This window comes from Berghia stephanieae, chromosome 13 (genome assembly GCF_034508935.2).
Source record: "Berghia stephanieae isolate SIO BIC M18660-M18661 chromosome 13, UCSD_Bste_1.3, whole genome shotgun sequence".
NCBI lineage: Eukaryota > Metazoa > Mollusca > Gastropoda > Nudibranchia > Aeolidiidae > Berghia > Berghia stephanieae.
This window is the reverse complement of record NC_088372.1, coordinates 14989321-15013480: the sequence shown is the minus strand read 5'-3', so window position 1 is coordinate 15013480 and position 24160 is coordinate 14989321. Positions and strand designations below refer to the sequence as shown.

The 24160-nt window shown below is 34.3% G+C and overlaps 1 protein-coding gene across 4 annotated transcripts in view; it reads right to left on the bottom strand.

The window, feature by feature from the left end:
• Positions 1-329: 329 nt before the first annotated feature.
• Positions 330-24160, bottom strand: part of LOC144958631 (kinesin-like protein KIF9) — a 54811-nt gene continuing 30980 nt past the window's right edge. For 2 of the 4 annotated variants that reach the window (XM_078890730.1, XM_078890729.1), the window contains exons 13-21: positions 21874-22040; positions 20980-21156; positions 17477-17497; positions 13082-13167; positions 11006-11128; positions 10266-10445; positions 8657-8772; positions 7997-8101; positions 330-2413 (exon numbers count right to left, since the gene is read on the bottom strand). In XM_078890730.1, the coding sequence (XP_078746856.1) occupies positions 2300-2413; positions 7997-8101; positions 8657-8772; positions 10266-10445; positions 11006-11128; positions 13082-13167; positions 17477-17497; positions 20980-21156; positions 21874-22040 (1089 nt within the window). In that variant the 3' untranslated portion in view covers positions 330-2299. Of the gene's footprint in view, positions 2414-7996; positions 8102-8656; positions 8773-10265; positions 10446-11005; positions 11129-13081; positions 13168-15778; positions 15827-17476; positions 17498-19340; positions 19353-20979; positions 21157-21873; positions 22041-24160 lie in introns of all 4 variants that reach the window. The other 2 variants (XM_078890728.1, XM_078890731.1) reach the window with 2 other exon arrangements.

Sequence of the window (24160 nt, the reverse complement as noted above, 5' to 3'; positions counted from 1 at the left end):
CCTCTTTGTTTGTTGCCAGTAGTACTGTATCATCTGCATATCTCAAGTTATTGACATTCCTTCCATTCACAACTACGCGGTGCATCATCTCTATTTCTCTGAATATAAATTCTGTGTATAAATTGAAAAGGCACGGTGAGGGGTCACAAGCACAAGCGCCTTTAAAACTTTATAAAGATATTTTATTTATACTTATTTCCTTCAGTAAAAATGGTTTACTGATGCTCGTGAAGCGTTAAATGGTGCATCAGACAAAAACCTTATTTATTGAAATTCGCTAATTCAATACTATTAGATTAGTAACAATGAATAACAAAGATTTATTTCCATTTACTTTCAGAATAGTCATTTATTCATGTAAAACATAGCTTTATCATAGCTTAATAAAATCGTGGAATACAAAATAAATGGAGAAAAGGTAGATACAACCATCGAAATATCTAAGGATGAAAAAATACTTTTTTTCCAACATTCTTTGTTATTCTAAGAATAAGGAACTTAATTTATTTATTTTCAGTCACTCTCTCTTTCACACACATCACAACTCATATCAGGGTAGTCAAAACATTGCATGAATAATAAAATGACAATTAATATCTTTTATTAATGGATTTCATTTTCTCTTTTTGTCGATATAAACAAAGTAGTTGTAACCGAAATTGGGTGAATCCCTATGATGAATAAAAAGCCAAGATACATAATTCAGAAATAAATACAATAAATAAAGAATTCTCTCGATGCAATACATAACTTGTAAAAGTAAAAAAGGTGGGGTTTTCCTAGGTAAAAATCTATTTTCATTTAAAGTCTTCGTGACAAAGAGTAGAGCTTTAAATGATCGAATTAGAAACCCATAATATAATAGTGTTCACCCACTGCTAAAATAATATATTATGTAACAAAAGATTTTAACTTTGGTGAATGAAAAAATACACCCTCAAGCCTAAATAAATTAACACTCTTACAAATTGTGTTTAAAAGTCTATCGTCAGTTATTTACTATACATTATATATAATATGTCACAATTTAATGACAAACATTGCGATAATACGAACAGGTGTAATTAATGCTGCATCACTTTCAGATTGTCCGTGGATGTTACAAATATAAATATTAAATTTTAATTTAAATTGTATAAATAATGAAAGGAAGAACAGAGATAACTTCAATTTACTTTAACATATCTCAAGAGTGGATACCCACATGTACTCGTTCATGACATCGACATTGAGAAACTGGAATAGTCTCATCATATCTTCAATGAAAGACAAATACTGTGGTCTGTGGAATCTTCAAAATTGAAGTTACAGACTTAAAAGGAAAAAGAAGAAGAAAAAGAAGAAGAAGAAGAATTACTTTTTTTTTTTTGGATAAAGAGAACACGGGAAATTTAATTCATGATCCTGAAGAAAATATATTAACATTTTTTGGGGGGAGTAGAAAGCATTACGGTAAATAGAAAAACAGGAATACTATGTTGATAATCATGAAAGGTTGAAATGTTTTGTCAATTCTCTTTTAATAGTAATATAAAGGGTGGTGCCAAATAGAGGTTGAAGAAACAAACTGAATAAAAGCAAAATCCTCATTTTCATTGTTGGTAATGCTTAGGTTTTATGTTGTTGATTTTTAATTATCAGAGAAGACTTCTTTTTTTAAAAAAACAGTACTTGATGTGCAAATATATCCAAAGAAATCATTAGTTTTAATTTAATTGAAAACTCAATTATTGCTCATTTAATTTTGTACCCTCCTATAGTTTTACTTGAGTTGGTAACGGGTACATTACAAGGATGTCTCAAATAAAATGACAACCTTTTTTGTACGGAATGATAAGATTCAACATAGACAGTGTATTAAGCCTTTACTGACAAGGTTTGAGTTTCTCTCATTTTTTAGCTAAATAAAACTACAAATCTAACCGTTTTCATGAAGAGACTCGATGATAACGGTTAGGTCTCTAGTCATTTCAAGTAAATAATGGAAGATTATTTTTGTAAAATATTTTTTTTTTCGAAATGAAAATAGGCTTGACGTTAAAGGGTTGAATCAGATTTTCAACTCAATCAGAACACACGTGGATAAATATGATTTATCAAGTGTGCAAAGAAAATATTAAGGATGATTTTTAACAACATCAATAGCATCAATCATTTTTTTAAATTCACCCTGTTTAACAAAGTATTATCACAGATATATTTCATGAATTCATTCAATAAACTTATTCTTATCTTATCTACATTTGTAATGGTCCAATCCCAAATCTGTTGACAGACAGTTTATTCCTCACGACTCAGGTCAATACTGGACCTGCATCAGACCAGGGGGTTGGTTCCTAAAACTCATGGTGGGTGTTCCTGGTTGGCGTCGGAATGCGGGCTGGGGTTGGTTGATGGCTGCACCGTAGATTTTCTGTAATAAAAAAAAAAAAATGACGCGAATCCAGCATTAGATGAATTAACATTATCTGTATCATGACAATTTAGTGGGATTTTGTTTGTTGATGTTTTTAGTTGTTGTTTTGTTTTTTTCTTTCTTTTTTGTTATGCTTTGTTTTTGCTTTTTATTATTATATTTGGGGAAGGGGGGGGGCGATTTGTTTGTTTTGTTTTTGGGTTTTTATTATTGTCCTATTTTTATTTATTTTTATTTATTTATTTTTTTTTGTGTTTTTTTTTTTGGTTCTATTTTGTTGTTGGGTTTGGTTAGGGATTTTTTTGGGGTTTTTTTTTTTTAACTTTCTAAGCTTTTTAAAAAATATATGTGATGGAAATTATCTATGAAGTGATTAAGACCACTCTCGGTTGCAGTAAGAACAGTGCCCAATAACCAATGAACTAGGTCCAAGGCCACACATAATGGTAGGAGTGCATCGAAGACCTCATCAGTGTACCAGGTTACCCCAGCAATAAAAGTAGGTCGACATTGTATCCATACTTATGTTAAACATTTTATCTGTTACCAGGTATCTACCGTGATGGCTGTTATTTTGTACATGGCTGCTCTGTAGACTTTGAATTTTCTTCTTCTTTAGCATCATATAAATTGATATCAATAAACTGTATTAGAATCTTCTTCAGCATCATATAAATGGAATGAGATCAGTCAAACTTAATATTGATATCAATACATTGTATAAGAAGCTTATTCAGCATCATATAAATGAAATGACTCAGTCAAACTGAGTATTGCTATCAATACACTGCATTAGAGGCTTGAGTCGCATCGCTGTTATTGCTCTCTCTCTCTCTCTGTGAAAGCACTTAGCCCTGCCGTTAAAAACAATTCTAAGTGCACAGAACATGACCAAGTCATGGTTACTCCCTATTTAAATGCTATTTATTATTATTACGGGAAAAGAAGAGAGTGGTGGAAGCTGCCTAAAGCCTGGGATCGTGAAAATGCTAACAAAAAGGTGGAAATGGAAGGCTCTGGATGGGAACAGTACGCGCTGTACAGTAACTGTTCCCATCTTAAGATCAACAGATGCCTAAATGAGTCAATAAAATGTATAGTAAAATAAAGGGAGTAAAAATTACTCTTATTATAAAAGATACAACACAAAGAAAACGACGTTTCAGCCTTTGGCCTTCTTTGGGTAAACAAGAAAAGAAAATATGTTATATAGACCTGTAAATGAGCTCTATAAAAATTGACTGAAACTCGACAAACTGAAGATTCAATTATTTTTTTTTAAATAAGGGCATCATTGGAGAGCAGAGTGATAAATACAATACATTAAAATGGTGGGTGTTATTTCTTACTGGAAGTATGACTGCCATAATTTGATGTAGAAGGAATGCTAAATAAGCATGTCATTCATATAGGTAAAGATGACTTCATCAAAGCCATATTCCTGCCTCTGGAATTTTTTTGACATAGTCAGAAAAATAATCACCATTATCATCTTTAACTTCTAGCCATGACCAATTGAATTTATTCCTCACATCTTTATCGATGCTCGACAAGTCTGAATTGAATTGCGATCCACGAACAGCTCAGCCATTGTGAGAACATTAGAATAATGTAGCAATGAGCAAACTTGATTTTCAATCAGTAAATGACAGAAAAAAAAAACTTAAATAAATATGACTTCAGGCCAATACACTGAATTATTAAGTAGAAGTGAATTATCAAGAAGAAACTTCGGCAGGCGTAGCGGAAAAATTCAAAGAATCGAAATGAAGGTAAACCGCCACAAAACAGCAAGCTCGCTTGGGCTTGAGCAAAACAATGGCAGAAAACGTCCTGATTTGCATGGGAATTAATTAGGCTACTTACCATTGTTCCTTATAATCAGGTACTCAATCAGTGAAGAAACGATCAACCAGTTTGTTTACAACGTGAGGCAATCGAAATGTGCTTGTTAGCAATCTATCCTAACTTTCGATTTGAAGGTGTCTACATAACGTACTTCTGGCATTCGCAATTTACTTTATCATAGTTTTGAGACTCACCAGGTAAATGTGGTCAATTTTGGCTTAGATGAAACAGTGAAATTTATCGCTCGGTGGCTCAATTAAAATTGGCTACAGTTGGGATCACGACGGGTTTGGAAAGTGAAAAAATAATTTAACGAAGGATGTGTGAAAATACCCAGGGAAGTGTTCAGACACGCCTTTTATAAAAAGCGTCGCTTAGTCTTGGCAATATATACATCGTTAATATAAACGGTCCCCATGAGCTATGCGTAGCGCTGTGGAACACTCCTAATTACTTTACGGTCATGGACTATGATTTGTGAATTCTTTCTTTTTTTATTTATTTCTTTCTTTCTTTCCTTTTTTTAAATATTTGAATTTGACAAATTGACTGATTTCAGTTAATTGACTGAGAATTTACAGGTCTAGTTATATTACATTGGCATTATAGATTATAGTTAAAACATTATAGGCAAAAATTTGTGTCTGTGTGTATGCGTGTGTGTGTTTGTATGTGGGTGTATGTGTGTTTGTGTGTGTGTATGCGAGTATCTGTATGTGTGTGTGTGTGTATCATTACATCCTAAGAATTTCCATTTTCACCTTTCCGTTCGTATCGTTATTACCAACAGTATGATATGATCAAAATACAGTCTAGTCTTGCCTTGCCCTTATTTCTAATAGTACTGAAATTAGCAAATGTAGTTATGGAAATGAAGAGATTGAATATCAATGTTTTAGGATTATCAGAAGTTAGATGGAAAGGAGCAGGAGAACTTAATTATGATGACTGTAAAATTATATACTCAGGAGGAGGAGAACACCAAAGGGGAGTTGGAATTATACTAGATAATAAAACGGCGCGAGCAGTCAAAGGATTCTGGCCCATATCAGACAGAGTAATGGCAATCAAACTACAAGCAAAACCTTTTGATTTTGATATTTTACAAATATACGCCCCAACCACCAGTCACAATGATGAAGAAGTGGAAAATTTCTATCAACAAATAGATAAAGCAATGCATCAGTTTAAGTCTTCAGACATAAAACTCATCATGGGCGATTTTAATGCCAAGGTGGGCCGAGAAAGAATAGAAGATATTGTGGGCCCACATGGTCTGGGAGACAAAAATGACAGAGGTGATCGTCTTATTCAATGGTGCCGTCAACATGATCTGACAATCACAAATACTTGGTCAACAAACCACAATAGAAGGAAGTGGACATGGAAAAGTCCTGGAGATGGAGTGAGAAACCAAATAGATTACATACTCATCAGCAAACGTTTCCGAAACTCGGTTTTGTATGCCAAATCTATGCCAGGGGCTGACTGTAACAGCGATCATATACCTGTGCTATGCCCCATACGAGTTAAATTGAAAATCTGCAAAAGAGCAAAGGCTAAACCTAAATACCAACTAGACATTCTCCGGGAGGAACAGAAGATACAAGAAAAATTTGAACTATCAGTAAGAAACAAGTTTGAAGTGCTTGGAGAACTAACAGATATAGAAGAGAAATATGAGCAGTTTAAAGACAGTGTTGCTGCATCATTAGAAGAAAATGTTCCAACCACACTTAAGTTGCAGAAGAAGAAATGGATTACTCCAGAGATATTAGAACTAATGAATGAGAGAAGAAAGGCCAAAAATCAGGAAGAAAAATACAAGACTCTGAACAGGCAGATAAAAAGAAAATGCAACGAAGCTAAAGAAGACTGGATAAATGAACAATGTCACTATATAATGTCCTGCAAAGAAAAAAATGGCAAATTCTTCCATCAGAAAATCAAAGAAGTGACAAACAAAACTAAATCAGGTGCTAAAAGTGGATGCATCAAAGACAAGCGTGGAAACACCATCATGGACAAAGACTGCATTCTAAACAGATGGTCAGAATATATTGAAGAACTTTTTTTTGATAATCGAGGAGAAATGCCTATGATAAAAGAACTGGAAGGGCCTTCTATAATGAAAGATGAAGTTAGGAACGTCATGAAAAGCATGAAAAATGGAAAAGCTGCAGGACCTGATGCCATAACAATTGAAGCCTTGACTGGCCTGGGTGAATGGGGGATTGAATTCATCACAAACCTTCTAAATCAAGTGTATGACACAGGAAAAATGCCAACTGATATGAAACGATCCATTTTTATAGCACTACCAAAAAAGCCAGGGGCAGTTGATTGTGAACAACACAGAACTATTAGCCTAATGAGCCACCTCACAAAAATTCTTTTGAAGATAATTTTACTAAGAATAAGAAATAAAATACGACCTGAAATTGGGGAGATGCAATTTGGTTTTGTTGAGGACAAGGGTACCAGAAATGGAATATTCACATTATCAATGCTGATGGAAAGATGTATTGAAGTAAATAAAGATCTGTATATGTGTTTCATCGACTATTCAAAAGCCTTTGATAAAGTACAACACGAAAAACTATTCAAAATTCTATCATCCTTGGACATTGATGGTAAAGATTTAAGAATATTAAGGAATTTGTACTGGGAACAAGAAGCAGCAATGCGTGTTGACAACGAACTAAGCAGTTTTACACCTATTAGAAGAGGAGTTAGGCAGGGGTGTGTTTTGTCTCCAGATTTATTCAACCTCTATAGTGAAATGATATTAAGAGATATCGAACATAAGAAGGGGGTGTGTATTGGAGGAAAGAATGTAACAAATCTGAGGTATGCAGATGATACGGTTCTACTGGCAGAATCTGAACATGAACTACAAGAATTACTGGATGTTGTAGTCAGGAGTAGTGAAAATATGGGACTGGAACTGAATATATCTAAAACAGAATGTATGACGGTATCTAAAAATAATAACCCACCAGCCTGTGTAATAACAAGCAGAGGACAAACAATACAACAAGTTGAATGTTTCAAATATTTAGGCTTCAATGTAACATCCAATGGAAAATCAGATTGTGAAATAAAGAAAAGAATAGGTATGGCGAAGAATGCATTCAACCAGCTGCATACAATTATGAAAAACAGGAATATTAGCATGAAAACAAAAATCAAAGTTCTGGATTGCTATGTACTGTCTGTGCTGCTATATGGTTGTGAGAGCTGGACCATAAACAAGACCATGGTTAAAAGACTGGAGGCAGTGGAAATGTGGTTTTACAGAAGAATGATGAGGGTGTCATGGATGGAAAGGAAAAGAAATGAAGAAATTTTAGAAATGGCAAACAGAAAAAGATCACTGATAACAAAAATCATCAAACGCCAAATGGAATTTTTAGGACACATTATCCACCACCCTGGTTTGGAAATACTCGCCTTGACTGGAAAGATGAATGGAAAAAGAATAAGAGGAAGACAAAGAATAACGTATTTGAAAGGGATAAGAACTTGGACAGATGAAGCTGAGAAAGGTGGCGCTGCTTTAATAGAATTGGCAAGAGATAGATCAGCTTGGCGGAAGATGACCTCCGACGTCTGCTTCAGATATGGAACTACATGAGATGAGACTGAAATGACATAAAATTGTTACAAGCACCATGACCATAAAACCCTTAAAAAAAACAAGTTTTCAAACAATGAATATGAACAACATACCCTCCTGGATGTTCTCATCTGAGCGTTATAGAAAGCCGCAGACTCGGGGTTGTTCATCATCAATTCCAATTGAAGTCGTTCAAATTTCTCTTGCTCGTCTTCATTCTGGATCCCGCAACAACAACAACAACAACAAAAAGAAATCAAGAATTATATGTTTAGATGCAATTTTGAAATGCAATTGTTTCCTTTAAAGTTTAGTGTGAAAGAAATTTAGTCTGAAATGTTAAGTTTAACCAATTTTAAATATAATGAACAATTACAGTGGAAAAAATATATCTTGTAAATGCTGTGATGATGATGATGATGATGAGTATGATGACGATGTTTACAATGAGAGCTGTGATGAGTGGTGTTTAAGATTATAAGATGATGTTGATGAAGATGATGATGATGACGATGATGATGATGATGATGATGATGATGATGATGATGATGATGATGATATTGATGAAGATGAAGATGATGATGATAATAATGATGATGATGATAATGATGAAGATGAAGATGACGATGATGATGATGATGATGATGATGATGATGATGATGATGATGATATTGATGAAGATGAAGATTATGATGATGATGATGATGATGATGATGATGATGATGATGATGACAACGACGACAACGGCAACAGACAATGACAATAATCCATACCGCCAGGCTTGTGATGGGCAACATGACACCTGGTCTGACACCGCTACCCACACCCAGACTGGTTTGGTACTCTTCAGAGGCGCTCAGGAAACTCTCACTGTACCATTTGTCAAATTCTATTAGAAAGACAAGAATTACATTATAATTAAATCATAAATTCGATAAACAAGGCTGAAAACAAATCTGGAAATAGTATATGTACAGCTGCCAACCCCATCTGATGAGAATGTGTACAATGGGACCTCAAAATGGGGGAAATTTCATAAAAATGGGTACAAACCTGAAATCGATGGAAACTAACCATCGTGAAAGTAAGAGGAAGGTATACTTATATAAAGTCACACCGCACAAGCTCAATTGCAGCAACAATGATGTTCCCAAGACTATAATCCAATCCTTTCAGAATTCTACCTCCCAGCATGAAGATCATAATTGGTCAAAAAATATATGAATATCCATTTGGTCACCAAGGTTTCTCAATAGGCCAGTAATAATATGAATGGGTACAATCTTGGGGGAAATGCGTACACGCGTACAATCGCTGAAAATGCGTACAATTCCGCATTTTTTGCGGTAGGTTGGCAGCTCTGTATATGATTCAGTGCCAGATTTTCATGAATGACGATATCCGATATAAGCCCCATATTATTATATGATGCCATATATTCTGCCAAAGGTTAGGATATGGAACAAATATGGAAAAACGCAAAGAAAAAAAATAAAATTTTTAATTGAGCTTTATATAGTGCAATATCCACTAAATGTGCTCAAAGCGCTTTACAAAGGGCCCCTGGTCAACAGCAACATTTAACATGTAGGACGGGACATGACTCCTGTTAGGCGATATTGCAATTTTTTGGACAAAGACAAGGCTGTTAACGGTCAGGTACTCATTTTACACCTGAGTAAGGTGACAGAATGAGAGTAAAGAGCCTTTTCCAAGGACTCAACTATGCGTCGAGCACGAGGCTCGAACCCAGGACCTTCTGATCCGAAAGCGAGTGTCATACCACAAGACAACATAGCCGCTCAAAAATTGAGTGATGAACATAAATTCTAATGAATCCAACTTGACAACAGCACGCATCTTCTTTATGTCATATGCATGTCATTAATTAGTGTGACTTTGTTCATTTAAAAAGAAGTTTATCGTCTTTTTCAAAATTATCTCAATATTCACATTATTGTGCTTAAAGCACTTTACAAAGGTCCCAAGCCAACAACATCACTAAACATGGAGAATGAGACATCACACCGGTAAGACGAGATGCAAATGACCAGGTACTCATTTTACTCACGAGTCCAGTAAGAGAATGTGCATGTATCTGGTTTCCAATTTTTTATATAGCTGATATTATCGTGTCATGAAAATAAGAAGAAAAAACTAAAGCGAGAGGGAGGGACAGAGTGCGAGAGAGAGAGAGAGAGAGAGAGAGAGAGAGAGAGAGAGAGAGAGAGAGAGAGAGAGAGAGAATGAAAGAGAGAGAGATAGAGAGAGAGAGAGAGAGAGAGAAAGAGAGAGAGATAGAGATAGAGAGAGAGAATGAAAGAGAGAGAGATAGAGAGAGAGAGAGAGACAGAGAGAGAGATTAAAAAGAGGACAACAGACCTTGTATCAATTCCAGTCTGCACTGATCCACCAATTTCTGGCAGTATTTGACCTCTGACTCTGTCTTGGCGAGGTCATGCCTTTTTAACCTGTAGGAATTCTTCAACTCCCTCAGTTTGGTGATTTCCTTGAACTCGTCCTCACTGATTACAATGTCTCCGTCCTCGTTCAAAATGGGACCTGATGAGGCATGAAGACGGTGATTACCAAAATAGAGAACGAAATATGAATGTCTCTAATAAATCGCACCACTTTTATAAACTAGTAAATTTATAATTATTCTCTGATTTCATCTGACTCTTCTCTCTTCCCTAAATTTCTCATCACTAACAGAAGAGCCTTCCTTTAGACATTCTGGGCCCATGCAGCCAACCAGAGTTTAACCGGGTTTCTATAGCACTAAACAGACACTATGAATTGCTTTCTGTCTTTTGGATAGGGTGCTAATTTATCGCAAAGTACTTTCCACAGGTTCTAATAAACCCCACAACTCAATCACTATGGGGAGACAGGAAGGAAAGGAAAAAATCTTGAAGTTTCGCAGAACTGATCCCATTTATTTAAGTGAATGCTCTCCGAATTGAGCTATCAGGATCCCTGCAGAAGAGCAGTTTAAAACAATGGTCAGAGCATTCAACCAACTACAGGGCTCGTCACAAACATGACAGTGTTGGCTGCAAAGCAGAGGGATAAGGAATATTGTATTGGTGAGAAAGGCTAATCTAAGCCTCCTTACTTACCCTCTGATTCTCGTAGTTCTTTGAGTTCGTCCAATCGTTGTCTGGATGTATCAATGTTCATTTTCAGGTTGTTCATCTGTTTGGCCAGGTCCGAGTACGTCCTCTTGGAATTGGCCAAGTATTCTGGGTAATGAAATAGAGGTGCCGAATAATAATAATTATAATAATAATGATGATAATATCAAGACTAATAATGATGATAATGATAATAATAATAATAATAATAATAATAATAATAATAATAATAATAATAATAATAATAATAATAATAATAATAATAATAATAGAAATAATAATAATGATGATAATATCAAGACTAATAATGATGATAATGATAATAATAATAATAATAATAATAATAATAATAATAATAATAATATAATAATAATAATAATAATAATAATAATAATAATAGAAATAATAATAATGATGATGATGTTAATAATAATAATAATAATAATAATAATAATAATAATAATAATAATAATAATAATAATAATAATAATAATAATAATAATAATAATAATAATAATATAATGATAAATAATAGTAATAATAATAGAAAATATCGTCATAATAGCATTGCACCTAGAGATTTTTACAACTTTTTTTAAAATTGGAAAAAATTGTATTAAAAATGAGCATGTAGATAGATATTTTATTCAGCTACCATTACCATGTAAAAACTAAAGACATTAGCCTATAATACTAAGCCTATAATTTGTCTCCGAAAAATGTAATAAATAGGCATTGGGTAAAAATAACCTGGGTAAACGACTGATATAGTCGGTGTTAGGGTTGAGTGAGTTAATGGGCTTTTAACGAAATCGGGTCGAACGCCGAACCCGAACGCCGAACCCGAACGGATATAGCCTTCTCACGTGACCATGAACGAGATCTGGATAGTGAAGACTCTCAAGCGGTATGCAGCATCGGATCTAAGGTCACGTGATAGAGGATAGCTTGGGTTGCTGTTGGCTTGTGTTAGGGGAGGGCAAGGTCAGTGTCATTCAATAGTATATAATTGTGCATGTGGCGCTCTATACAGAGAGAAAATTATAAATTGATTACGGGGGAAGGTGGGGGAGGGGGGGGGGGGTGGGTTGACCCACAAACGATCGAGGTGTTGGGCTTCGGGTAGACCATGATACGAAATCAAAGAGAAAAGGCCGCTGGTACTTGGATGGTGGAAATGGTTGGGGGGGGGGGGGGGGGGGGGGGGGGGGGGGGGGGGTAGTGACAATCAGCATGGGATGTATATATTAACATTAATAATATAGGCAATCGATGACCAGGGATGTGTATTGTTTGTGTATTGTTTGTGTATGTTTGTGTGTGTGTGTGTGTGTGTGTGTGCGCGCGCGCGGTGTGTGTGTGTGTGAAAGGGATTACACAAAAACACCTTTCTCTGTAGCTTCCAAATGATTACGTATACGATAAATTTGAAACCCACATTGTTTGAATCAGCTCACTAATTAATTCCTGAGCCTTGAGATGGTGACGCAACTATTACATACAAGACCTTGCAGTCGAGACGGCAGGGCTTTTGGGTTACACAACCACTATTTACCCATCGGTCAGCGGTACTCTTTGATGTATACAACACTCACCGCCTTTACGCAAAGCCGCCTGCCCATAAATCAAGAGATGGTCTCCTAACTGTTCACAAGCGAACTGTCAAACGAGCAATCGATGATTGGATAAGAATCTCAAGATCTCATATAATAAGGTAAGTTTTGGAGAGGTGATATCCCCCCACCCGTCATCGGACAGAACTTTCATTGCGTTATATCATATGAGCTCCGCCTCCTCTTTCTATTCGGGAGTGACGAGATTAGACGAGAGGACGCGAGAAAAAAAATGGTCACGTGTTGGGCAAGTCGTTCGTTAGGCGAGCTTCGGTGTCTAACTATAACTCCGTAATGCCTGCAGTGAGAGACAATTTATATAAATGCCCAGTGACAGTGGCAATGTAATGATCCCCCCCCCCCCCCCCCCCCCTACAAATCAACTCTTCAAAACGGCTGATTTTATAACATTACGATATGCATCATCTTTACAACTCTGTTTACTTACCTTTGTTTTCAATCAAAATACGGTTAATCTCGCTTCCCCTGTCACTCTTGAATTCTTCAAAAGCTGCACTTCGAGTGGGAGGAGTGCTAATATAAAAAAAAATAAGAAATAGAAAATGAAAGTTAATATTTTGGTAAATTGGTAAATAACTAGTTTGAGGTGAAATCTGTAAAATAAAAAGTAACAATAAAAATAAAAGGAACAATTTTCACTATTGGACAAATTTGTATTAATATCATAGTGTTCATTGTGTACCTCTAGGCATAGATGTTATTATAAGAAAGACAATGTGGTATTGAGCATATAAATGGTATCTTTTGAATTATTGGGGACTCAATAGTTCAGTTGGTAGAGCGAGGGTCACATGCAAAGAGACTGTGATTGATTCCAGTGGCAGTCGAGATTTTTTTCTGATCCCCCTGTCCACACAGCAGTGATTGAGTAGCTGGGTCTGTTAGATCTGGTGGAAAGTACTTTGCGATAGACTAGCGTCCTTTCCAAAGGATAGCAAACAATTGTTATTGTCCATTTCACGCTACAGAAACGGTGATAAACTCCAGTTCCACGGGCCTATTATTGGCTCTGAAGGACTACTTTTTCTTTTTTTTCTTTCTTTTTTTTTTTTTTTTTTTAATTATTGCTTGAAAGTGTTAAACGATTTACTACAATTTCAATTATTTTTTTGTCGTTTTCTTTTTTCAATTTCCTTTTTTTTCTCTTCTTTTTCTTGTTATCAAGACACAATTTATAAAAGTCGTCCAACTTATAGAGTGAATAAAGAAATAAACCTTTCACACATCTTGTTTTTTGTTTAGCATTCTTTGTTTTGTTTTGTTTTTGTCTTTTTAAAAAATCTATTATTAGAATTAAACATACAAAATACCGAATAATGCAAAGCGTGTTCCATATTATTAATAAGAAACATTAAGACATCATGTTACATGTAGACCAAAATAAGCACAAAAAGATAATATTTGCAACATTATTTATTTTTAAACACAGAATGACACATAAAGTGCATGATAATGTTTATGATATACAATGTGTCTTGGTACACTTGACGAAATAATAATGGTATATATTTTAGGTTTCATTGATGTTTTTTTATTTGTTTTGTCTTTTTTTTTGACAAAGATCAACTCTTTGAAATATAGTGATGACCTTGTATAACGCACAGCTTACGATGAATTATTCAGTAGTAGAAATGGAACCTGTGTAATATAAATATTGCTGAAAACAAATGATTCCCTTAACCCTCTCCTTACCAGCCATTTTCAGGATTTTCCTCAAAACTTCCCACACAACTAAAACAAAAATATATATTTTTATCAATCAAACACAATAGCAGTCAAGTTCTTGCGATACATAATTTCTTTAGCAAAACATGTTCTACACCACACTGTTCATTTTCTTTAAATTTTATGATGCATGAAAGAAATTTGAATGAGAAAATTATTGGTTGTATCGTAACGAATGTGACAATTTTCCTATATGTAGTTGGTAAGGAGAGGAATAAGCAGAATCAACAAGGTGATATTTTACAAAATATCATCAAGCCAGGCCATGTTTTGTTCCACAGGGACTATCACCTTGGTGAAAGGAATATTTCTCAAGTATAAATTTTTCCCTCTTTCCCAAAGAGAATTAAAAACAATTCCAGAAACTTTCATATTACATGTGACCAGTCGTCTCAAAATGGTATTATATCGGGATGAACATGATGCTTACAATTTTATTATATGTTTAACTTGAATTATAATTAATGCATTCTTTTCAGAGACTGGTTTTTGCTTCGTTAACCGTTTTTTTATAATGAATTGCTAATTTTGATCATCTTAACTTTAAACTCAATTTTCTCCAGCCATTTTATTCTGATGTAATACCAGATTGTTGCAGTGGGTTACATATAATATAAACAATTAAAAACAAAAGACAAGAAAGAAAGATATAAATAAGTAAGAATTAAATAGAATAAAGAAATGAATATATAAATAAATAAAAGAGAAAATAATAAAGGATGAGCGCTTGGTGCTTAATTTAGAAATCTGACCAAAATAACAATATAATCATAACAATTAATGTGTATATCCATTCTCATTTTTTTTAAAAACTCGTATCATTCTTTACCAATCTAGTACATTAACATTGCAAAGTTCTGCAAAATAAGTTTACAGTATCTCTACTTGGAATGTTCTGAATGTGTGTGTATTTTCATTCAAGATATAATAAATCATTTAATTATCTTTAATTATTTAATCATCTTGCTTTTTTGTGAAGAAACACTTAGCCTTGTTTAAACAAACATTTTTTTTTTAAAACACCATTCGAAATCTTTTATTTTACATTATTGTAATTTCCTTTCACTGATAACGAACAAATTGAGAATTAAGACAAAAAAGCAAAAGCAAAATCCAATCCAGAAAATAGAAATTGGAGGATAGACAAGCTGTGAAACAACAAAATATCAATTAAGTGGAATCTGAAGTGATTTTGACCTTCCTTTTTTTTTCATGATAAAGTTGAAATTGAAATGAGAAATTTAATTAGAAGAAAGAAAATCATTCCAATGATAAAAGTGAACGCATTTATATGAAATACCCAACAAAAAAAAACACCAATAAAACAACAATAATAGTATTATTATTATATAACTGGTGAATTTTAGAATCATAGAAATAAGTTGTAAGTTTTTATTACTCAGGACGCCTCGGCTGTTCAATTTCTATGCCCTCCTCATTGTCAATGCTAGAAGTCCAGAGAGAAATAAGTATGTGATACATTATGAGTTCTATAGACTATATTTTGGGTAGGGGGGAAGTTAGACCTCAATGATTAAATGGTATAATGCTTCAGAAAAGAAAATCGCATAAGACGCATCTTTTATTTATCCACTCCCCCCCCCCCCCCCCCCCCCCCTCTTTTTTTTTTTAAAAATTATTGATCTATTTTTAAATTCATTTGTTGGGGGGGGAGGGGGTTGCTTTTTTTTTTCCTAATCAATTCAATGATATAAGTTTCGTCTTTGGTCTTGTACTCTGATCTCCTATGCAACATAACACACAATGTGATGCAGATAATATAGCTATGTGCTTCTAAATAGCTCAGTTGATGAGCTACTTGTACAATAAGCAAAGGGACTGATGTCGGTCCAAGTTGCAGTCAAGCTCATTTTTCTGATGCATGTCCATCCAGCAGTGATATGATATAGGAATGCTGGGTCTTTTAAGTCTGAAAGAAAGCACTTTACCATTGACTTGCATCCTATCTAAAGGGTAGAAAGCAATTGATACTGTCCGTTCAATGCTACAGAAGCCAAGATAGACTCCTTATAGATCTACATAGCACAAAGAAAACTTGCAATATAAGATTGAGATTTATTTGATTTATATTATCAAAATTTAAGAAATTTGATTACGGATTGTATGGACATTTGTCAACAAGATTATAGCAATATTCTTAGTAAAAAAAAAATTTTTCAGAGTGCACTTACTTTGTATGCTACATAATCTCTTAAAAATCAACGATTTTTTTTTTTTACATTGATCCGGCCTAGCCTTTTGAAATCATAATTAAAGTTTTAGCAAACTATGCCAATGGCACACTTATTGCACAATAAATTACAAAAGAACATGAAATGAATACGATTTACTTTCAAGTAACATTACTGAGCATATTAAAGAGATTAAAAAGAGTAAATAAACCAGGTGTTTATCCTTCACAGCACTCATGGAAATATCTAGGAAATATTTCAATTTGTTCCATAAAATAAACATTATCATTTATTTTGAGTTACTCAAGTTATCAGAAGAAAGTTTTAAAGGTAAGTGGAAAAATAAATGCTATTTTGATAATTTAAAAAATATGTAATGAGGATGATGATGATGATGATGATGATGATGATGATGATGATGATGATGATGATGATGATGATGATGATGATGATGACGATGATGAAGATGACGACGACGATGATGATGATGATGATGATGATGGTGGTGATGATGATGATGATGATGATGATGATGATGACGATGATGATGATGATGATGTAGTTATATGATAGCATACACCATCACCAGATAACAATTAATCATGCTAAAAAGAATGTGGGAATATGTGGGAAACAAAACATGCTAAATATTTGGAGGGGAAAATGAGGAGGACGGGTTTAGAGTAAAAACGTTGGAGAGTAATTATATCAGGAGGAAGTGAAAAAAAAAGTTTAAAAAAAACAATAGGGAAGTAAAACTCAAACAGTTGAAACCGACAGCCCTGAAAGCATTCCCAATCTATTTGTTCATCATTTTTATTTTTCAAATATGGAAGTAAATGAAAAAAATGTCTTTCACACAATCAAAAGATACAGATAAAATTTTTGTGGATAGCGCAAAATACCTTTCAGGCTCCTCAGTTGGTCTTTAGAAATATAAAAACAAACAAAACAAAAAAGAAAAATACTTGAAAAAAGGCAAAAATATAACCCTGATATATAACAATAATATGATATTTATATAGCGCATATAAAAAATTACGTAATGCTCAATGCGCTTTCCAATAAATAAAAGTGGTAAACAGTTTGAAAAAGGAATATTTTGACGATTCATATTGACAGAAACAACACAATGGCCTTTTAAATTACAAAACTGTTTCTGTGACATAAAATTGTTTAAACGTGTATTTAAAAGTTTCAATTGTGATGTTCGCTTCTCTAATTTTTTGAGGCAATCTATATTCCAGACTACATTGAAAACTCTTCCGCCATAGAATTTGTTCCAACCAAAATAAACACTAATATACCAGCAATGAGATTGTGTCTGTCTCTTTGAAGCAGATTTGCTGTTTTGAACTCACAACATGAGCTAAATGTGACCAACCGCCTCCATTTGGTGTTAGGTAAGGGATTCAGAAATATTGGCTTAACTATAACATTTTATTGGAAGCAAATGTGTGACTCACCATCTCCGAGTGGTATTATGTTGGCACAGACTAGTTGTTGGAAATTGAATTTATAGCCACAAATATAAATCTTTGGGTTACTTTCTCTTCATTATGGTCGGAAATAAATACAATTTCTTACATTGCAAAAACCTCAAAGTTCGAATTTCTTATAATTTTAGTTTTAAACTCACTTTTCCAGGTCGATTTTTTATCCCAACATATTACCGTTTGAGATGGTGGGTTAAAATTGCCCCATTGAGAAAAATGAATGAAATTCCATAAACTGCTAAAGTCTAAAAAAAAATCTTTCAATTCTCACCACTTTTACTTCGAATTCAATTTTCAGGATCTGATTCAGCTCAACGTAATACCATTTAGAGGTGTTGGATCAATAAGTCTGAGTTTCAAGAAGCAATCAACGTGTTGTGAGCCTTAGGAAAAAGCTTTATGCACATGATTTATTCTGATCACCTAGCAGTTATTGGGCGGTTTGAAATGTTAAAATGGGTCGACTAGCAGCCGGTTCAGCCGGTTCATAAAGTAGCTGCTTAATGTGACAGAAATAAATAAAAACTCTGGCTCCATGAGTCTTCAAAAAAAAAGAAAACATGAACTTTTATATAGTACAATATCCATTTAACATGCTCAAAGCACTTTACAAAGGGTCCCTGGCCAACAACAACATATAGCATGTAGGACGAGACATGACGCCTGTTAGACATTACTACAATTTTTCCGACAAAGACAAGGCTGTTCACGCCCAGGTACTCATTTTATAGCTGATTACAGTGAGAGAATGTGAGTAAAGAGCCTTTTCCGAGGACTCAACTATGAGCCACTTGGAGAAGTCTCAAACCCATGACCTTCCGATCCGAAGGCAAGTGTCATACCACAAGTCTAAAGGCATGGGTCTTATGGTTTATAATTTAAGAATTATCCCCTGTTTTTAAGAAGTGAAATTTATAACAAATTGTGACAAATTGCATTGAATTCACTGGGGTATTAAGCTATGATTGTCCACTATAACTTCACTTCAATTTATTTACTCCATGACATTTTTTTTTTTTTTTGGTATCATATAGACAATTAATGGTTTTGAGCTGTCGAATTGCTAATTCGTCAACGCAGGGGCTTCACCCTATATTTCAAGTAATCAAAAATGACAAATAATGAAATAAATGGAATCAAGTTGAATTGAATTTTAAAAAGAACTTATCAACAAAATGAAGTGTGTGTCACAAATAAATAAATTATGATAAACAAGAACTTGGCTTTTTTTAAAAATGTCAATGCGTTACGCTTCAATTATGATGTAATTTACATCACGCTATCGCTGTCAGGAGAAATGTAATGGGAGAAATGAATATCAAATACTTCAGAGTTTTTGTCAAATTTAGAAAATTCTTAAGAATGTAGTTTTTCCAACTAAAAATCAAACAGGACTGTTTGTGACTGATTTTGTAAAATTATCTTATCTATTGGATTTTTTAAAAGGATATTTTGAATGCAAACTCAAGTCCTGAAGCAAAACCTCATTGTGCCTTTGAACTTTGCTCATTTGTGGATGAAAACTATTTGGTTGTTCGAGTCATTGACTCAACTAAGCGCCAAGCGAGGCTCGAACCCAGGACCTTCCATTCCAAAAGCGAGTGTCATATCACAAGACCACATAGCCGCATGGTTAGTTCTTACAAAAGGAAGAGCTAACCATTTATTCAATGACTCGAATGACCCAATGATTTCTTCAATGAGTAAAAGTCAAGGGCATAATATGGTAGGCTCATGGGATTGAATTCGATTTCAAAAAATACTTATATATTTTTTTCAAATTGGATTTTAAAAAAACAACTAAAAAATTGTAAAGAATAGGTCACAAAAGTCCTATATGATTTAGAATAGAGAGTTTCATTGGCTGCCAGTAAAATATGGCATAACATAGGTACGGAGTTCTGGTTTTGTTTTTAACATCTAAACATGTCACATAAATCTTATCTTTATATATATGCACATTAAACGTTTATCCTTTTGCATGTTACTTGACATCGAAAGAAAAATATCTTACATGTCATATGCACAAAAAAGGAAGGATGTATTTTTTTCTTTTGTTTTTTTTATTGATTCAGCTTACAATGTATCAAAAATACCTTATTGATATTTATTTGTCATTCTGAAGAAACTCATTTTCATACACCCCAACCCTCAGACCCTGCCCCCCAGGTCATTAAAAATGATTTAAAGACCCCTATTTGAGCTACAACAATCATTTAATGGTTCAAGCCTGCGATAAAAAAAGGGCACCTCGACAGTGCGCCCTTTAGGAGGGCATTTTGCAGTTTCCTCTGTCCAACCAATAGTGATTGAGGAGGTGAATTTAAAAAACCCAGTGGAAAGTACTTTGTGCTTGATTAGTATCCTGTCCTAGGGAAGCGAGTAATTATTACAGCAGGTCCAATGTCAAAAACTTGGGATCAACTCATATTATCTCAAACTCCATAAACCTTATGGTTGAGAAATGAGAAATTTTTTAACGATAGCTACAGCAATCAGTGTTATCAAAATAATTTTCATCACCACCATCATCATCATCATCAACATCATCATCATCATCAGCATCATCATTGTCCCCGTAGCAAACATGATCATCATCACCACCGTCATCATCTTGATGATTACTTGTTTTGTTATTATCTATTCATGTTTCCTTCTCTGCAGTGAAGTAGTATTTGTGTTTCTATTTGACTGACGAGTTATATTCAAGAGTCAATTGTGCATGTGTGTGGTTGTGTGTGCATGTGTATGTAGCCTACGTGAGTGTCTGGTGTTTACATGAATATGTCTACTTTACTCTAATTGTATTTTACAATGGCATCAATATGAACCAAAATAAATTTCTATTTCTTTAGACAATAAAGTTCTATTATTTTTTAACCAAAAAAAAAAGTAGACAGAGGTGGACCTACCTGGGTCTCTGACTCCTATCAGCCCTTGACAAATTGCCAGTCGAACTGACAGGAGATGCAGATCCTTCATGGTCCTTTTCCACTCTTTCTCCCACTGGCGTAGGAGGTGACTCAGCCTTTCGCTCTCCCTTCACGCTCTGGGATGGGCTGGACGCTGTCTTGCCTGCAATCGGGCTGCTGTAAACGGAGGAGTACACAAAAGAAGCAATGAGAAACGAGCATAAATAAAACTGGATTTAAAAGGAGTGTGGCTGTCATATATTACGTGACATAGGGAGAGGTAACTTCAAAAACTGTGTAGCTTCAAGGTCTTATGGTACGACACCCAGTTTCTGACCTGTGGGTCATTGGTTCAAGTCCAAACTATATATCCGCAGTGCTAGAGTGTAATTTTTGTAGGATGATTTTTCAATATTCACTGAGATAAAACATTCTATAAACGTTACTCTTTTCCCCCTTCTTTTTCCTTGTTATCTGATAGTTATCCCGTTGTCGACATTCTGGGAATTATAGCGGGTTTTAAAACTTGAGCTTTATATAGTACAATATCCATTTAATGTGCTCCAGCTGTATTATATGTAAGATAAAATAAAAATAAATTTCCATTAATTCATCCCATAGGGGAAATTTGTCTCTAGGGTCTATTCCAAGGGAAGACTGGAATAACCCAGGAGTCAGCCGCAGTGCAGCACCGCAAATAGAGCTAAGGCGAGGTGACTTGCTCAAGGCCACACAGCGCAGCAGCGGGTGATCGAACTCGGTACCTTTCAGGTATGAAGCAATGACCGTACTGCTGAGCCACGCTACCCCCTAAAGGATATAAAGGGTCCTAAGCATACAGCAACACTTAAAATGTAAGATATATATAGATATAAATAAATGTAAAATATATACTTTGCTCCTCTGGACCCTCTCTTCCTTTCTCTTTCTCTTTCTTTCTTCTTGAGCTGGACGACAGCAGACGAATCTCCCCTAGCACTTTTTGGGGCTGATCCAATTCCAAATCCACCTCCCTCTAAGTCACCGACATAACTTCCATCATCAGCAATTGGCACACCAGCCTTTCAAAAATGGGGTGGGGGGGGGATGGAGAATAAAAACTGTTAAAATGCTTGAATCTACAAATGCCTGGATGAAAAAATCGTCTGTTTGAAACAAAAAACGTAAAAAATTCAAGACATCGAGAACTTCAAATGTGATAAGAGAGTAAAAGATTCACGAAATTGCTTTGAAACTTTAAATTCCAAAAATTGTTATACATGATATTGTCCATGACATGTTAGGTTATGGGAAAGTGTGTTTTAAATCGTTCCAAAAATGTTAACAGAAGAACACAAGCTTCAAAGAAAGGAAGTTTCTTCCTGGATCGATGTCGACAAGACGAAGTAGCCAAGACACACCTCATTGTTGGGCCTCATGGGGACTGTCAAGCAAAAAATAATCTTTTGGAATATTTTTGATTACCACAGTCCAGATCTGGCACCATCTGACTTTTCCTGATTGGGCCCTTAAAGCATAATTAATTGTGGGAAAAAAGAGGTTCGAGACAGAAGAAGATCTTGTTTAGAAAGTTCAAGATTGGTTTTCAAAGCTTGACAAACAATTCTTTTGGTTGGGTATATTTTCGCTGTTGTCCTGCTGGGATAAATGCATTGATTAGCATTGGGACTTCACGTAAAATAGCTAAAGAAATATATGAGTTTCCAGTGGACGTATTCAAAACTGTTTGATTATGACAAGATTCTGGTTTCTTTTCGGACATCCCTTGTAGATAAGAATTTATATAGATCTATGTATACATGCAAAGGACATGTATATTGACAGAGTTAGTAAAGCTGTCATCTTTAAGCCCTTATCATATTTTTTTAACCGTTACCATAATTTTCAAGTTTCAAAATTGACAAAGACGTTTACAAATTGTATAAATTTAACAAAATTGTTTTATAATCAAACAATACTGGTTAACTTTTAAAACAGTTTAATAAATGTTTTTGTATGACAGAAGCTTTTATCTTATTCCTTTACAAGCAGGTTTCCATTTTATTCTAACTTATTTCTATATTTCCACCAAGAGAAAAATAACAGCATTGCAAGTCAGATTTTATTTAAACATATCGCTGTTGCTGATCTCTTGGTGAAAGCAGGTATACAGTGATAAACTGATAAATACTCGAGAATAAGATTTGACTGCAATAAAGAATTAATCAAACAAGTTTGGCAACTCTTCCATTATTATCATAATATAATGAAATCATTTTTCAACTAACAAAGGCAATTTGTTTCAAAGCAACAACACCATGATAAGTAAATTGAAAATTGATCAGTTTCTGCACGCTAAAATGGATGAAATAAACTTTCAGAATAAAGAAACAACAATCAAAACTTTCAAAAGTTAAATCAAATAAAAACAATATATACCTCACTTTGCCTCACTGAGATTGCATACTTGATTTCCTCTAGCATCTGTTAGTTATGATTTTTTTAAAAATTGTTATACACTTTGTAAAATAAATCTTCCACAAAACCTACGGTTTGACATCAAACATACAACTTTCAACAAAGAGGATTGAGACACTAGTTGAATGACGACTACTGAACTCTACACTAATATGTTACCTCCGCAACTAAAATCCAAACAAAAATCTGATCTTCAATAATGCGTAATATCTACTAAATGTCCTCAACAATTATGATGAGACATGGCGGTAGTAAGGCGTTACTCAAAAGAGACCTAATGGCTATGTACTTATTTTACATCTGAGTATGGTCAAAAAAATATATGTGAAAAGAGCCTTTTCCAACGTGGTGCTTCCCACAGTGATCAATGACCCTGGTAAATATGGGTGATAAGTTGTGTCATGCCACGAGATCTCAGAGCCATACGTTTGATAAATATTTCGAGAAATCTTAATTTCTAAACAATAATTGAATCTCCACTGTCACTGCATACAAATATCCCTCTTCAGCTTTTTGTTCTGTCTTTTTTATTGTTGTTGTTCTTAAGTCGGTTTTTCTATTAAGCTCGCCAAAAATCTAAATAATTGTTTTTTTTTTAGTGAAAGTGTTTGAATTTTCACCTGTTGTGCATTTAGCTCGCCAAAAATCTAAATAAATGTGTTTTTTAGTGGAGGTGTTTGAATTTTCACCTGTTGTGCAGTTAGCTCGCCAAAAATCTAAATAA